This window comes from Branchiostoma floridae, chromosome 4 (genome assembly GCF_000003815.2).
Source record: "Branchiostoma floridae strain S238N-H82 chromosome 4, Bfl_VNyyK, whole genome shotgun sequence".
In the NCBI taxonomy this organism is placed as follows: domain Eukaryota; kingdom Metazoa; phylum Chordata; class Leptocardii; order Amphioxiformes; family Branchiostomatidae; genus Branchiostoma; species Branchiostoma floridae.
Window position 1 is genome coordinate 33,980,420 of NC_049982.1, and position 18,666 is coordinate 33,999,085.

The 18,666-nt window shown below is 40.0% G+C and overlaps 1 protein-coding gene across 2 annotated transcripts in view; it reads right to left on the bottom strand.

The window, feature by feature from the left end:
• LOC118412858 (biorientation of chromosomes in cell division protein 1-like 1) overlaps nt 1-18,198 on the bottom strand; it is a 40,255-nt gene extending 22,057 nt beyond the window's left edge. For both annotated transcript variants that reach the window (XM_035815901.1, XM_035815900.1), the window contains exons 1-6: nt 17,829-18,198; nt 15,238-15,362; nt 14,159-14,249; nt 4,758-6,362; nt 1,516-1,674; nt 807-861 (exon numbers count right to left, since the gene is read on the bottom strand). In XM_035815901.1, the coding sequence (XP_035671794.1) occupies nt 807-861; nt 1,516-1,674; nt 4,758-6,362; nt 14,159-14,249; nt 15,238-15,362; nt 17,829-17,951 (2,158 nt within the window). In that variant the 5' untranslated portion in view covers nt 17,952-18,198. The remainder of the gene's footprint in view (nt 1-806; nt 862-1,515; nt 1,675-4,757; nt 6,363-14,158; nt 14,250-15,237; nt 15,363-17,828) is intronic.
• Nucleotides 18,199-18,666: the final 468 nt, after the last annotated feature.

Consider the following 18,666-nt stretch of genomic DNA (forward strand, 5'->3'; position numbering starts at 1 on the left):
CATAATAGTATATGGTGCATAATAGGTAAACCTGCGAAAGATATTTGGGTGCACAGGAAAAATATTGGATACACACCTCAAATTCTGGGTGCACCTGGGTGCACATGCACCCAGTATTTCGAGCCCTGATAACTAACAAGAGTTCAGAGACCTCATACCTGCATGAAATGTTCAGCGTTTGTAAATTTCTTGTTTTATCTTGTCTTTATGATTATGCAAATATGACTTCGTAGACCTTAGACCTGCATTAAATGTATTGGGTGTTTGTAGACTTGTGTAATTTGATACTCTGTGACTGGAGGGCAACCTCCGTCGACAGAGTATTGTAATCAGTCTATGTCTTGAGTGTTCACACCTATATCACGATGCTCCGTTTGCCGCTACATAATGTCACGCAATAAGAAAGATTCTTCTTTCTTCTTTGTGGCCACCATCTTCTTGTTGGTGTTTCTGCCACACTCATTTGTAGTGCTGATACAGAAGGTTGTCTGTTGAAAATTCCAAGAAAAAGGGGGTATTGAAGCTGGAGGTCTACTGTAAAGCTAAGGGCACAACCCGCCGTACGTGCAACTGCATGCTGTCTACGTGCGCAATTTTTTTTTAATCTGTAAGTGGTAAGTACCTCCTCCGTATGAAACCTGTACCTTATTGATTGTACCGGTACTATCTCGGTACAGTTTACCAGTAAACAGCACCTAATTTTTCCTGTGCATCCAAATCTTTAGATTACCAGTGCACCCTTTTCCAAAATGAATTTCAAGCCCTGCTTCATTGACCATATATACAGAAGATCTGAGGTCACTTACTTTGCATGGAGCTACCTTGTGTGTCATTCAGGTCAGACTTACTCCTTTCCTTACCCTGTAAGAGCAAGAAAAAAATCTATGATTTAGTATGAAGAAAATACTTAGTCTAACCATTCAAAAGTCTTTCACCCTTGGAAAACCTAGACTTTGATGATAATTATTGTTAATGTGACATCAGCGACCCAAACTGTTAACATTTTATGATTGTATCATACTTTGGACAAAAATAGACAATTTGAAAACACGAATTTGGACATAAGTTTAGTATACACTTTTTACATCGCCATGAAATACTTTTGAAACTTTTTTGTATTATCAATCAGTGTTTGATACACATTTTGCAGCCAGGTTGCCCAATGGGCAACCTCAGCCAAACTTTCTCAAAAGCTATGCTGTCCATGAACATTTCAGGAAGCAGCAGATGCAAGGCCTTAATGTTGAGTAAATGTTACTTAGATTAACATGATTCTTAAGATTATTACTGGGAAGAAAATTCACACACAAAGAAAAATGTCTAGAGGAAGACTGAAGAGTCCCTGTGTGACAAAGTCAGACTGCTGCTGGAAAGAAGGAATGTGTTACTATCTAGTACATTCTGCCAATCTACTGTATTCCATACCAGTACATTTGTAGCTACGGACACACAAGCAAGCAAACAAAGCATACACTGAAAACAAAACCCCCATACACAAAGACTTCATTAACAAACCTCTTGTTGAGAGAGTTCATTCTCAATCTCGCTTGATGAAACCGAGCTGATCTCCTCATCAAAGGATGAAAGGTCACTGGTGTGGACCGAGCTGACAGACAAGTTGTCCAGGTCTTCATCCCCAGGTTCATGACTGGACAATGGCTTGTGGTCACTTTTCTGTTGGTAAAAGGCCATAAAACATTTTAATTGTTTAAAAAAAGGCTCAAAGAATGACTTACAATAGAAAAAAGGTAATATCATTTCACTTTCCTATGTCATTTTTGTATTTTGTAAGTCCATACTATACTTGCCTATTTTCATACTCCTACATAAATAAAGACGGTTAAGGAAATGAAATGAACATGAATCATTCTGAATTGAGTTGAACTGTAATTGGAACATAAACTCACTGGTATCTCACAGGCCAGGAACTAAAAATAAGTGACCCACAAGCAGCGTTCCCGCCAGGTTCTTGAAAGTATGCGTCCAAATATTGGGAGTGGGGCATTGAGCGCCGGAGGCGCGAGACGAGCGCCGCAGGCGCTCGCATGCTAGGGGGGTCTGGGGGCATGCTCCCCCGGAAAATTTGGATTTTCAAACCTTCTAAAACACAATTTCCTGCAATTTGAGAGGAAAATCATGCACTTGAGATTGGATGTCGGTTGCCTCTTTTACCGTTATTTAGTAATCGACGACCGCACTCTCCCCGAAACTCACTTATATTAAAAAACTTTAACTAAGTTTAAGCACAGGGAATCAGCCTTCCGTGATCTGGCCGGGGTATTATTTGTCCAGACATGTCTATATGGAAATTTTTGATTTTTGATGCTTCGAAACAGGGCTCTAGTAAGTTCGTCAGCCCATGGAAAAATTCTGCCAATTTTTTTTTCCGTCATTGAATAAAAAAATGTCTAACGTTACCTCGTGCGATCGATGTTGCGCCCTCCCGCATCAAATAGTTTTCCAAGACGATAAAATAACGGCACCATCACACTTTTTTTTTAAATATTTTGCACGATGATTTTACTCAAATTTTTACAAGGCCGCGTCGTCATTTTCCACGAGCGTGCGTTTGTTTCCTGTGACCTCAGGTAACCCCGTTTTCGGCGTGAAATCTTTGGCTGGATTTCTTTTTAGATAGCCCAAGAACGTTATACATTACTCGAAGGAGGACGATCTGCTGCGTCGTTGGCAGTGATCAGTGCCGGTGTAGCCTTGAAGCAGTAGCCAGAAAAGACGTCCCTGCTTGCTGGGCGCTGCGATCGACCGTCCATGTGGGGAGGGGGGCGTGCCGCGCCATGTGCCACGGAGGCCAATGCCAGTGCACAGCCGACTCGATCGGCGCTTGACAACAATATTTCGGCCCCTTTTCTGCCGCAAATTTTGCTATTTTGAAACAAAAGAAATTTTGTAAATAAACAATTAAAGTGTTTAGTTTTGGATTCTTCACTTATTTACCGCGCACCGCTTTTTTTAAAACTTAGACAGCAGCTATGGAAGAAACTTGCCAGACGACACGGGCGGCTACCAATATCACCAAACAACGTCACGTGCGCTAATACTCGGTAACGTTTTCCCCGGTGACCAATGATAGAGTATAACATTACATTTATCATACGCTGATTGGCTATTCAGATGATTGGATTTGGACCTGGTGGCCAATCTAGACTGCTTGGCGCCGGCGGCATGTTGTCAAAGATACCAACTGCCAATCAACTGCCCACAGCGTGAGAACTTTCGTTGAGATGTGCACCACTCGCGCAGAACAGTTTGTTCAATACTAGTATTACCCACAAATCTTTAACAAATACATGGAAATGAGGACAAGTAAGTATCATGTTAATATCAGAATATAAAATCTGCGTAAGATTTCTTCCTCATCAGAAGAGGTACCGGTGTTAAAGAATGCTGACTGTCATATGGATTTCACGGACTACAAAAAAAATTGCATTGCGCAACGGACGGCTCAGACTGGCGCGTGGCAGGGTGTGTCGGACATGGGCCCGCTAGTTGTAAAACGTGCCGCGCTCCGCCCTATAACGGCGCGGAGTGCCGAGGACCGGGAAGTGAACAATTTAAATTGTGTATAAGTATGAATTGTGAAGGTAGGATTCCTTCTTATAAAGACAGATTTTTTTTAAGATTCCAGATACATTTTGTATACGGGTGGTTCAGGTCAGCCGTTCTTTCAGATTTTTTATGGACGCATTCAGCCGAGCCGAGTGCGTCTTTCCAGAAAAAAATGCGTCCAAAGACGTAAGGACGTATGCCTGGCGGGAACGCTGCCCACAAGACAAAGAGGAGAAACTCTCCCAAGGTGTTAAAAATGTGGCACCAAAAGAATCACAGTTCAGTAACTCAAAACTGAACAAAAAGCGAACAAAAAGAGAGATCATTGTGCTTCCTTATATGAATGGGGTGTCAGAAAGACTTTTAAGTCACATGGAATTCAAAGCTGTCTAGAACCCTTATACATCTTGGTAGCACATATAGACAAAACCTCTAAGGAGAATAAAATGTAAAGTCATACATGTATATCAAACACAGTGCCAAGGCCAAAACATCAAAAGTCCTTGAAAGCAAACCTACATTGGATAGATTGGAAGATAACTTTTGGCCAAGCAAGTTCCTTGAACACAAAGCCCAAGTTCATCAACCTAAGAAGTTTCTCAACACATACACTGTATTTGGACACTTGATTCCACTGGACAAAGTGAGAATCCTTGACACAGAACCAGAATCAAAGAAGAGCTTTACAACCATCACTAAGATATGTAAGAGACATAGGGCACCATAGACTTTCTGCAACTTATGATCCACTGTTCACCTACTCACGTGTGATACCACTATCATACCAGTATACATTTGTACATTACATGACGTCACAGACACAGTGGATTGCCCATTCCTTGACAAAGACTGAAGTTGATCAGTCAAAAATTGGGGTAAGTCCAATTTTTTGTGTTGGAAATTACAGTTTAACTCTATTCTGAATAGCTTATATCAACACAGAGAAACTTTCAAGTTGTGACTTAAACCATTTTTATGATATTTTTGGAAAATTTTCCTCTGTTATATATTTTCTCTTACCTCTTCCCTCATGACCTCAATGAAAAGCAGCCTGCAGGCCAATTTGAGTTTCAAGAATAAAGAAAGATTCAAATAAACAATTTCTGACGCGTCACTGACGATATGCCTAAATTCAAAACATTTGTCTGTTTTGACGTTTCTGTTATTAACACTTAGTCTAGTACTTTTACCTTTTCATCAGCTCTGCATCTCTTTTCCTTGCTGCTATAGGACTCTGCTTCACAACCTTTCATCATTTTCTCAGTGATCAACTTTGTTGTAGCTTCCTTGTCATCTCCCTTCTTTTCTTGTGCAATTTTAGGTGTAAGATCCTTCTCTTTCAGTCTCCTTTCTTCCCTTTTCTTCTCTGATTCTGCCCTTTCTTTACTTCTTTTGTCATCTCTCACTTTTGATGTGTCCTCTTGTTCATTCTCTTTTTGCCTTTTTTCTTCCTGACTCTTTGCTGGTGCTGACATCAGGTCTTTCTTTACTTTACTCTCTTCTGTGTAAGTTGTCTTGGATGATGACTTATACCTCACATCTCCCTGAACTTTACCATCTGTAGCTTTGGCAGATTTTACTTTTGAATCAGATTTACACATATCAGTCTTGAAGACTTTTGAGGATTTTGTGGGGTCACTTTTGCTACTTTTGGAAACATCCTCTTTTCTTGGCACTTTGCTTGGTCGGCTTGAATCATCACTCTTGTAAACTTTTGGTGATCTGCTGGAGTCTTCAGATTTGGTCAGCTTAGATACTTTGAAAGGGTCTTCAGTTTTTACCATTTTTACATGTTTAGGAGAGTCGTCCCGTCTACGCGTCTTGGAGGAATCTTCAGTCTTGGGAACCTTGTAGGCCTTAGAACTTTCTTCCTTCTTTGGAATCTTGTAAGGCTTTGCAGAATCTTCACACTTGGAGGTCTTAGGAGGCCTCTGTGAGTCCTCTTTCTTCTTGTCTTGCTTAGGAGAGTCGTCTTTTCGTAGAACCTTGGCTGGTTTAGGTAAGTCTTCAGATTTTGTTGAAAGCTTGAGGGGCTTAGTTGGCTTGTTGTATTTCTCCGAACGATCAGACGTTTTTGATGATGACTCCGACTTTTCCTTCATTTGCAACTTCTCCCCACTTTCCCAAACTCTCGAAGGTTCCTGTTTAATCTTTGTTGCTTTGTCGCTTGCTTTGTGGTCAAATGACAAGACTGCCTTCTTCATATCACCTACTTCTCCCTGCACTGTTTGGCTTGGTGCTGAAGATTTAGGATCCTTCAAATCTGTTTCTATACTCTGACCAGAGCTCACTGGAGACTTCGATTCTTGGACAGTCTTAGTGGACTCCAGTCTTGGATCTATCTTCTTGACTTCACCAACAGAGGAACCCTTTTGTTCTACGGCAACTTTCTTTCTTTCCGGGCTATGTATTTTCCCCTCAGGTAAACTCTTTCCCTCTCTATTTTTGCTATCGCCTTGGCAGCTCATCTCATATGTGGACCGCTTCTTTGACAGTTCACCTTTTCCTTGTCGTGATGAATCCATGGCCCTCTTCCCGGACTTTTCCCCACTCCCCATGTCTCTGGTTTTTGTAGAGGTGGGGAATTCAGTCTTATGAGAAGTCATAGGTATGGGTAAGTCTATTGGTAGACTTCTGAAGGGTTTAGCGTGGGGGGAGTCCTGTTTGGTTGAACGGGATGGTTCCATCTTGATTGGCAGTGGCTCAGGGCGTGTCTTGATAAGCTCTTCTGCCCTCCGTCGCTCCTCCTCCCACTTTTTCTTCTCCTCTTCTCGTTCCACATAGTCATGCACAACCTGGTAATAAAACATAGTCATGGACAACCTGACAATAAAACATAGTCATGGACAACCTGACAATAAAACAAGGTCGTTCCACATAGTCATGGACAACCTGACAATAAAACATAGTCATGGACAACCTGACAATAAAACATAGTCATGGACAACCTGACAATAAAACAAGGTCGTTCCACATAGTCATGGACAACCTGACAATAAAACATAGTCATGGACAACCTGACAATAAAACAAGGTCGTTCCACATAGTCATGGACAACCTGACAATAAAACATAGTCATGGACAACCTGGCAATAAAACATAGTCATGGACAACCTGACAATAAAACAAGGTTGTTCCACATAGTCATGACAACCTGACAATAAAACAAGGTCGTTCAACATAGTCATGGACAACCTGACAATAAAACAAGGTCGTTCCACATAGTCATGGACAACCTGACAATAAAACATAGTCATGGACAACCTGGCAATAAAACATAGTCATGGACAACCTGACAATAAAACAAGGTTGTTCCACATAGTCATGACAACCTGACAATAAAACAAGGTCGTTCAACATAGTCATGGACAACCTGACAATAAAACAAGGTTGTTCCACATAGTCATGAATGGACAACCTGACAATAAAACAAGGTCGTTCCACATAGTCATGGACAACCTGACAATAAAAGAAGGCAGACACAGGCAGGTTTCAGTCAAGAAAAGTGATTTGCAACTGTGGTACAAAAGAATCTCTGCTGCTGTTTCTTTATGTTCATTCTGCACAACCATTAAACCAGGAGTTACTTTTAATTAGGAGTAACACACCAGCTTTGCACAATAGGTAGATGTACATGCTGCATGGGACCAGGCTGTTAGGTTTCATCATTTCCAATTACGCTACTTATTTGAAGTTCCAAAGGAAGCTGCTTGGTAGAAATGCATTATACACGTACTAGATACATTTCAGTGACATACATCTGTAATTCATTTGCTTACTGAGAAACTAGTACTCTTTCCAAGAATGGACAGGCCAATCAAATTTCTATTACCACGAACCTTTATAGCTAACACTTCTACTAACACTTCTATTATAACTAGGTAGGGACTGAGGGAGCATCTTTGTCTAACTCCACACTACGTTGTATAAATGGAAAGGTTGAGATATATATCCATTGTTTAATGTCATGTTGTTAATGTAAATGTGTATATATAAGACTTTCACCCAAGCTGAAAACTGTTAAAAAGTTTAATGATTTTATAATAAAGTGCCATCTTATAGAATCAGTGTTTTTTTTAAAATATGTTCTGGTTTCTGTTCTTTTTCATAATGGTCAATCAAATCGTGTATGCCTCTAATATTCTCACCAATCTGCCCCGACTAAATCCACTTTGGTCTTTATCAATAATACATGTATCTGTTATTTTACCTTAAGTGAGAAGGAGTTAACAGCATTGAGTAATTCATCTTCTGTGATAAGGCCCTCACAAGTCTGCTTCTGTTCTTTCTGTTCTGACAATACATTTGTATTCTATAATAATCCTTGGGGAAAAGGTATTGATAATTTTTGGGGTCAGGGGAACTGGGGATCTTTAAAAGAGTTAAGGGAGGAGTAAACTTCTGTTAGCTTGTCTAAGATTGCATGTGAAAGAATTCTCTGAAATTTGTAATTTTGAATGTTTTCTCTTGTACAATTTCTGTGCACTAAGTTAAGAAAATATTTAGAACACCTATTCCCTAACTCCATCCATCTTTCTCTAGATCTTGTCATAATTCATTGCCCACATCAGTTATATAATAGTTCTCTTTGTTTTTGCCTTGCCGCGCAGCGGCAAGGCCTTCCGCTGGATTTCTTCCATGGTTCAATGGATGGACCTGTTAACCCAGCCCTTCCAAAGCCCCTTCCAAAGGCCCTTCTTTCCTTGCCGAGTTTCATGGCTTAGTTAGACAATGGTACATTCCAGGCAAGTATTAAAACTCTCTTCTAGACGCATGTTACTGTATGTGGTCCAGCGTAATAAATCTACGCTTTAACTCACCATGTTTATATAAAGATATATCACAAATTGCATCAGAAGGAACTTATTTTGTAATAAAAAATAATGCATATTCATTGTGGGTCAAAAAGTTTTACAAAACCTGTTTAATGTGTTTAATATTATAATTCATCTGACATAAATTATGATAATGAGGTAAATTTCCAATATCCCCCTAGTACACTCGGGGATTTTTGCTGCATTTCCTACTGAAGTTGCTAGGTGTCGCTCTTTGCACATAGCAGTTCAGTTCAGTTCAGTTCATCCTCGTAAGAGGTGCACATAGCAACAATATCAACTTGGGGACTAGTAGCCAGGTAAGTACATTAAGTCCTTTTAAAGACATTTGTGACTATGAATGTCCTTGATAGAGCTTGTATTGTGTGAAAAGAAGATTTGGGACTGGATTGGCACCTGGAGAAGTCACCAAAGCTTTCCATATGTAGGAACTTGGGTGGGAGGGGGGCGACATGTGTAACTCGGGATTTTTTAAGCGTAGAATCTAGTCTAACTTACCAAAATAACATGAAATATGCGGCAAGGCACAGCTTTTTTTAAAAGCATTTCTTGTTTAACCAGAGCATAATGATTTGTTAATTATAGGCTTTTGAAGTCTGCTTTCCTATTTAGGCCATGTTGATTTGATTATATGGATGACATCCTCTGGGAACTCCAAAACTGATGCGAGCGAGCAAAAAAAAAAAGTTTGGCCAAAAAAAAAAGTTGCCTTCAGTATGAAATCAAAGTGGCCAGGAAGGTTGAACATAGGACTAAACACACATAGTATGGTATACCAACAGTTAGGTGCAGGGACAAGTACATCATACGGGTGCAAAACATTTTTTTTCTTCTTGGACGAATCCGAAAAAGCAGACCTTAAAAAAATCAGAGGAACAGATTTAGCCAATTACAAAATGGACACACTGTGTCGGCAGGCATTTGGGGTCTTACCGCAGGCCAAAAAGACAACAAGAGCGAAGTCAAGTAGAGTTTATAGTCAATTGTACCAAGTTTCTACAGTCAAAGGTACAGAGACAGTTAGCCTTTATTACATGGAGATGGGATTTTAAAATGCCAGTGGGAGTCCAATAATCCACCAAACAGATTCCTTTGTAGCAAAATTGACCAATTACCGTTGTTTTGAGTATTGCCAGTTCTCAAGTTTCCACAGACAATCAGGCCCAGGTTCGGGTCTGGACCTGGAAATGATCCTCTGGACCTGAATTTTCTGTACTGGTACCTCCCCCTACCAACAATGGATTTTTTCTTTCTTTCCTTTCACATCTTCTTCTTTTATTTGGGCATTCTATGGCATTAGTTATCTGTTTGCTGATACTTTTTTTCAATCTACGGAATATTTGTGCTCATTTTACAGCTGCTTTGTACAATTTATTGTGTGGTCGAAAACTTCTTTTTTTTTTTGGAAACGGCCGCAAATTGGTGCGAGCGCGGAAGTCATCCATATAATCAAATCAACATGGCCTTACCAAAAGATACAAAACTTGCCACAACTATTAACTATTTTATGACAAAGTATGGTAAGTCAGGGCTCGAAATACTGGGGTTTTGTGCACCCAGGTGCACCCAAAACAGGGATAAACAAGTCCACTAGCCCTATTGTCCAGGGCAAGTGAAAGTGCTGTTCGGGCAAGTGCATGTCCTATCCCACTTGTCCGATCAGGTAAGTAAGATTTTTCCATTGATTTTAGTGCAATTTTGATATACTTGTTACTTTTTACAGTCATGACATCAAGCAATTGCCTACAGAGAATTCCATTGCTGGAAGTGAAAATGCATATACTAGTAACTGTTGTACAGTGACATTTGAATTTTGGGCAAGTGAAAAATTGGTTCGGGCAAGTATATTTTTTATGTGCTTGCCAGATAGGACAAGTGGATTTTAGAAAACTTGTTCAACCCTGCAAAATTGGGGCTGTGCACCCAAATATTTTCATAGGCTTATGTATGTTAAGATATCAGTATACTAAGTAAGGCCTAGGAAAAAAAATGTTGTGTTTCCTGTTTCAATCCTGAAAAAACAAGAGTTCGGAGACCTCATATCTCCATGAAATAGTCTGATCATGTTAATGACTTCCACATTTGCATAATCTATGCTTAGTTATGTACACATGTAAATAAGCTACGCTGGTCACTATGTTGATTGTCAAATCATTACCACACGAAAAATTATGACACTTTGTATTAATTATGCAAATTAAGGACTTATTTGCATAATTGGCATCTGATAATGTTCCACCTGCCACAAAAACTACATATATTGCATGTATTTGAGTTTTATAAAGGAAACACTGCAAATACAGATTTTCCTCATCAAATATGCAAATTAAGTGTCAGTTGCATAATTTGCACTTGATGATGTGCATCTTGTCAAAGCTGCCTACATACCAAATATCATGTAAATTTGTTGTTCCCTTCTTCAGTTATCCACCTAAGAAGATTTTGACAAAAATGTCCCTGCAGTTCCAGAGCAACCTTCTAGGGGGACCAAATATACACCACATATCCCTTATGTCACAAGCTATCTGCCATCCAAAAATCAAGACCATAGCACATCCAGTTCAAAAGATCCAAAAAATGAATTTCTGCTGCAGTACCAAGGTCACATACCAGGTGGCCCAAAATTGACCTTGACCTTTGTCTTCGCAACACCTACCCACAAACCAAATATCATCATAATCCATCCAGAGGTTCTTGAGTTATGCTCACTACAAAATCCGGACACACAGACAGACACACACACACACAGACACACCCAAAACTATATCTCCATTTTTCATGGAGATAATAATTAGGGTCGGTAGGTAGGGATGATCTTTTTTTTTTAAGACTTTGGTCCCATCTCTATAGCCTGACTCTGGCCTGGCAAATACAGTTTACAACGTAAAACTGAAATGCATGATAGCACAGGAACAAATTCTACACTACACACAAGTGTTAGACTGCAAATGTCACTTTGAGGATGTCCTGCCCTTCAACGAATGTTACCAGCAGGGCTGTCTCCAGGACCCGTCCCTCTGCCTCAGGACTGAAATTTGCTTGTTGGGACAGAAAAAAATATTACCCCATCCGTCCCAATAATATTAACTTCATGACGTTAAACTGTTGAAAATATATTTTTCTGACCTTAAATTAAGTGAAAAATCAACAACTTGGTCTACCAAACTAGCCTGGGTACCATTCGATTTTTACCGGGGCTCCTTACACTCGCTTCCCTTAAAAAAAATTCCAGGCTACTACCAAACAATGAGTCGGACAAAAAAATTAAAGCTGGAGACAGCCCTGGTTAGGCCTACGTCATATTTGCTACCCGGGGCTCGGCTGGGCTGTTTGCAGAAACGAAAAAATTAAGTTTATGCCAATAAATATGCACAATGCATGCTGTTGAATTATTTTTGGTCCGTTTTGTGTTGTTGTTTTCTTTTATATCATACTTTAATATCGTTCCCAAAAGCCGCCCAGTCGGGCCCCTTTCTGGAAATATGACCTTAGCCTTACCAGGCCCCCTTTTCACACCCCAGTAAACAAAACATGAAACACCCACCAGATCCTGCCAAGTTGATATCTTACTTATTAATCTTATGTTTATTAAACAATGTTTAGATATGAATATATAGTTATTTTTAATGCCTTTTTCATCAAAGACAAGACACAAGACATGCTAGATGCATGTTTGTACTACTTTAAATGTTCCTCCTTAGATGGAAATAAAATACACATAAATGCGTCTCAAACACAGAAAAATGGATTGAATACCCGCGCACAAGAAAGAAAAAATGTTGTTTGTCCCATGATTATTTTCTCTGAGCGCTGATTCTTCATTTAGAGTGAAAATTTACGAGGATAACTGAGGACTTTCCGCTGGAGCTCCATTCCCGATCGGCCTTGTGGTATTAAACATTTCATTTTTTTCATAGGAAATTTTCATTGTTGACCTAAAATGGAACCGACATTTACACAGTGGGACGGATAAGCATTTATTGTAGGCTAATCTAATTTGATTTGTGGCTATTTCCCCCTTCCGTGACCATAGTAAAGTAAGATGTTTAAAATGACTTTTAGTATTTCTTGAAATTGTTCGGACTTCTGGGTCCAAAAAACGGTTTAGGCCATGTTGATTTGATCATATGGATGACATCCTCTGGGAGCTCCAAAATTGATGCGAACGAGCGAATAAAAAAAAAGTTTGGCCAAAAAAAAAAGTTGCCTCCAGTATGAAATCAAAGTGGCCAGGAAGGCTGAACATAGGACTAAACACACATAGTATGGTATACCAACAGTTAGGTGTAGGGACCAGTACATTATACGGGTGCAAGACATTTTTTTCTTTTAGGACCAATCCGAAAAAAACAGACCTGGAAAAAAATCAGAGGAACAGGTTTCGCCAATTACAAAATGGACACACTATGTCGGCAGGCATTTGGGGTCTTACCGGGGGGCCAAGAAGACAACAAGAGCGAAGTCAAGTAGAGTTTATAGTCAATTGTACCAAGTTTCTACAGTCAAAGGTACAAAGACAGTTAGGCCTTATTACTTGGAGAGATTTTTAAATGCTATTGGGAGTCCAATAGTCCACCAAACAGATTCCTTTGTAGCAAAACTGACTAATTACCAATGTTTTGAGTATTGCCAGTTCTCAAGTTTCCTCTGGACCTGAACGGGACCTGAATTTCTGTACTGGTACCTCCCCCTACCATTGCAACAGAAAATTTTTTTTCTTTCTGTCCTTTCACATCTTATTAGATTTATTTTGGCATTCTATGGCATTAGACTATGATTAATTATCTGTTTTCTGATACTTTTTTTTCAATCTACGGAATATTTGTGCTCATTTTACAGCTGCTTTGCACAATTTATTGTGTGGTGGAAAACTTTTTTTTTTTTTGGAAACGGCCGAAAATTGGTGCGAGCGCGGATGTCATCCATATAATCAAATCAACATGGCCTTACCCCAAAAAAAAGTCTAGGGTCGGCATGTTTTTCTAGGGTCGGTCGGGAAACAGGAAACACAACATTTTTTTTCCTAGGCCTAAGCACCATATTCTTGACGTCTATGTGTTAGAAAGACAATAAAATGACTGTCATAGTATTTCCGATTTCTGAAGAGCTCCGTTCAAATTACTAGTACTAACTTAGTAGGTTTGCAATTAGGTTATTCTGATATTCTTCTTTATCTGATATGGTGCACCGTCCAGCCAAAAATATTTTGGTGCACCCAATTTTCTAGGTTGGGTGCACCAGTGCACCTATTCCCAAAAATGAATTTCGAGCACTGTAAGTTGATTAATCTTGGTTGATAAGAAAGTCAGCTACTGAAAACTAACTCAGCCCACCCCTGATCCACGACCCTGACCACTGGTCTCGTACCTCACTTCACCCCAGGGACAAAAAAGAAAAACAGAGTTGATTTCAGAAGTGAAAAGGCTTACAGAAAGACATAGCCTGATAAATGGGCAGGTTCATTTTTGTACAATAGTTACAAGTGAGTCAGGGAAATTATCAATTACACTTTAATTTAACCCCTCATTTCTTTCGACGGACCGAGGGTGTGGTCTTCAATCATCAACCATGTCTTGTCTGACAGTAAACTTGCCCCTCAAAAAGCCTTAGATTAGAATAATCCATTTTAACTTGACAATTTTTTTTAAACTTCACATTTTGAAACCACACACCCCTTGATCGCAATGCTCCTTGTTCAATTCTTTCCTAAAGCTGTTTTCTCCATATGGAAGATGACTTTGCTTCTGGTGACTAACCTTCTCTATCTGCGGTCTGAAGACATGCTGTATCTTGGGTTCAACAGCCTGGTGGATAACACGGTCTATTCCAGTGGATAGGATACCAGACCTATATGGGAAAAACACATGTACATATAAAATAAGGATGTGCACTAGTACCATTTTCCTAATAGTCTAGGCGATTGGTGCAAAAATTGTGCAAAATGTGGTAAAGATGAAATTTGCCACAAGTGTTCTGTACGACAATAGAAACATTTCTATGGGAGGAGCCAACAGAAACCTGATTTCCTCAGTATTCAGCTACCTGGCTCACTATTGACAAGTCAAGGCTATAAATATTAATGAGCTTGCCTTATTTGGGCCAATCAGTGCACAGTGCCTAGATTCCAAATGCCCAATTGCATGCAGGCCGATTAAACTGTTGTTTGTTGTTGTTTTTTTTAGCAAGAGGATGATGGTGCTGCACCTAAGCGTTTTGGGGGTTAATTCCTTTCAGTGATGACAACCGCCCTCTACCCACAGATCCTGTAGATGTCAAATTTGGTAACTTTTTATAAGTCTGCACACAGAGCTTGCCTTATTCCGAACAAGTTTCCCTTTGGACAACACAAAGTTGACAGCTGGTTAAAATTAGTGGCCCACAATAGTGGAAATGGGTACGAACTGAGCATAGTTCTAAGAGGCAAGTTCAAATGGGTACTAGTAGGAGAATGGGAGAGAAGGTTACAGTATCTTCAGGGCTCAAAATACCACCTGCATATGCATGTTAGTGCAGGTAAAATTGGAGCTGTGCAGGTATTATTGGTGTCTACCTGCACCTTACCTGCACTGGTTCATGTACTGGGTTTTATACATAAATGTCCTATGATGCAGGTGTATATGGATTGTTATAAGCTGCATTGACTGTTACCACCTATAAAGCATAAAAGAAAAAATAGCAATGGTTCCTGAACAATTTTAGTATGATCCATACTTCCAAAATTCAGAGTGGTGAAGGCAAAATTTGTCTGGTGCAATTCGTTACCTGCACCAGTGCAGGTATGCAGAAAAAAGTATTTGGAGCCCTGATCTTGTAACACTGATGTCGGAGTACTGACTGGTTTATCTGTTGGCGTAGGTTGTTTCTCAGCTGGTTCTTGTTCAGACTCGGTTCCCATTTCTGGTTGCCAAGAAAGTTGGACACATAAGTTTCCACACGAGACCGTAGGTTCTGGTATGCAGGCTGGATGGGGACGGCAAAATGAAATACATTTATAGATTTAGTACCTACACATTAAAGCATATACAAGAAATGTATACATGTATTTGCACATCTTTTTAACAATCTTGACATATTTACCACAAAGATTTAACACAATATACAACACATTGTAACCTATGTACAGTTTTCGTCACAGCTCAAATGACAAAAAATTCATAAAATAAATTACACACATTTTTAATTTTTTATACCTGTCTTGAACATGATCGAAGCTCAGCTCAGAAGGGTTTAGTGTCAAGTGCACCTGTACAGAACAACTGCACGTTTGTGTAGAACATAGGTCGGGATTAGGACCACTCATGTTAGGGATGAGTAGCGCAGAAGGCACAACAATCCTAGAAAAATTGTGTTCTTGACCCTCTAAAACACAATTTCCAGCATTTTGAAGGGGAAATTTTGCTGGCTGATTAAAGCTTAATTAGTTAAATGGCATTTCTAGCTGAGCCGTCACGGGAGGTCTAGGAAAAATTTTGAAATTCTTCAAACCCTCTGAGTCTGAAATGCCATTTCCTGCATTTGAGAGGCATATTTTGGTAGTAAACTATTAAGCTAAGTCTCAGATGATGGAAAAGTGAAATAAGTGAAAAAGATGTTTAAGATGACACTTTCAAAACATATTTTCACCATGTCACCACCAAGGACGGTCCAGAGAAATCTTGACCCTCTTAAACGACATTTCCTGCATTTTCAGGGGCAAATGTTGCCTGTAGACTAGCTAGATTTCAGAAAAATACACAAGGGTCCAGAATTTTTGGGGGAGGGGGGGGGGGGCTGGCTGGGGGGAGAAGGGCTCCATTATCAAATGTGTGACATTGTAACATTTTTCCAAAAGTCTGTTATCCTGAATTCATTGAAGCATTATTTTCCGTAAGTCATAGTCAAATGCCAATTGTAAATTTCCATATGAAAAGTCACAACAGAGCATCTGCCAACAATACCCAATATACTACATCATGTAAATCCACACATGTAGGACAAGCTGCCCATACTATAGAACTGACTTTCATGCGTCATGGTACAAAAATCAAAAGGGTCTTATCTGTTTTGGTAAGCCATGGCTTTCAGCCCTTTAATTGGTTTTTCTAGGACAATGCACACTGGTCCTTTGACCTGTTTTTCAGTCAAGCCTGGGATATCGTGTAAACGCATGTCATTCATTGTACAATATCAAATAGATTACAACATTTTGTTGTTTTACTTTTATTAGACCACTTCAAAAAGATGTGCCATGAATACTGCTTTAAAGGCTGAATGTTGCCTCTTTACCAGACATAGCTGCACTTTTATCAATATTGTTATAAAGACCATTAAAAACTACTTTACATATTGTTCCTAAAAACAATTGATAGAAACTGAAAAAAAAGGAACTCATGGAAAACACCCACACTCTGTTCAAAATTGGTAGAGAAGAGATGCATACTTTATTTGAATTTTTCCATTTTACATTTCAGTCCCACAGATCTGTCTGAACCTTAGTCTGTGTAACCAAGGAGGTTAAAAAAAACAAAGGAGAGAGTTCCTATTGTTCTGATCGCCGCGGGCGTCAAAACGTCTAGCGCTGCGGCCGGCGGAAGAAAGACTATCAAGTGCGACGTTTGCGGCAAGGAATACGTGAGAGCATTTTGGCTTGGCAAACATAAAGCCAGGGAACATGGAACGCCGAGCAAGGAGGTTAAAAAACAAAGAAACTTTGGAGCTATTTGTATCAAAGAAGCTTGAGAAAACACTATGGAAGTCTGTCAAATTTAGTCATCATGTAACTGTGTAAAAAAAAGTGTGTTCCTCGTGAGGCGAAAATTCCCTCAATACAAACAAAATAAATTTCCCGGGAATATCATTTTGCTTCCCATCATTGCCATGAACATCCACGGAGCCCTCAGTCAGAGTACAGAAGACGAGAAGGCTTCGGAACATTTCGGGGAGCGCTGCCGAACAGGCAAAATGGCGGCCCGGCAAGACTCCAGGGAAGCCAGGGACGTGCAGAAAACCGGAGGAAAAGGTATCTCCACGGAACGGATACGCATATACAGTTTACCCCTATATGCTCCGCCCCGACTAGAAAGAAAAACTTACGTCTATATAATTTACAAGTAAATACGTTTTTCGTTTCTAGTCGCCCCGGCTAGGAACAACCCTGAATTTTATCCCGTCCTCAAACGTTAAGGGTTAATTGGTGTGTGTACTTTATTCGGGAATATACTGTAGTAATACAACATTTACTTTGTCGCGTCATACCAAAATCGACCGATATGTTACGAGTACCCGTTATACAGCTAAGAAATTAAGAACGTACCGGGTGGATTTCGAGGCTAAAGTAAAGAAAGGAAACGTACCGATACGTTGCTAGAGCAGGCTTCCATTCACTCCTCTAACGTCAAGAGGAGAACAACAACGAACGGTTACAGGAAAAAGGTTAAAGACCTTTACCTTTGTGTCCACGTCGCCCAAGCAATCCCTTCTGAACTGATCGAAGAGTCCCTGTGACTTGAGGTGATCTACAATGTTGTTGATCAAGGCTTGATCTCCGGGATCACACGATCCAGACGCCATGATGTGTTTTGTATTTCGATCACAATCTGAATCTAGCTAGAGACAAAACGGTCAAAATTCTAACCTCCTGACGACCTAGAAATCTTTCGAGGTAATTTAAAATGAGACTAGAATGTGTTCAACGTCTAGGGAGGCGATTATGAAGAACTGTTTGCCAAAAATTCATCACAGAATTTTTCAGCACACGCCATCTTGGAAAACTTGGATGACCTGTGACATCTGACCTGTGGGCGACCGCATTTTGGCGGGAAATGCGAATTCAAAGCGCTTACGTATTCTCCAAGCAGATGTTGGGTAGCGGAGATAGCAGTTGTCTGGATTTTTACTGGCTCGCTTCCCTCAGTTCGGAAGAACCCCCCACACATGCCAGAAGGTCCACTTTTTCACGCTCAAAGGTCCGCTTTTTACAGCCCAAGATTTTGTTTCAAAGGCGGACTGACTGGCATTTTTCACTGATAGAAAATTTCATTCAATCTAATAAAGCGAGTCTATCAGCAAAATTTGCCCCAGAAATTGCAGGAAATAGCGTTTCAGGGGGTCCAGGTTTCATAATTTCCCGCACCTCCATTGCGACGCCTCGCGTCTTCGCTGTCAGACATGGTGAAAATATGTTCGTGGGAGTCGCCCTTAAAGGCTTACGCCGAAAGCCTTGTGTAACTGTGATCTTTATAAATACAGTGGAAGCCAGTTAATTGCACCTCGGATAAACGCACAC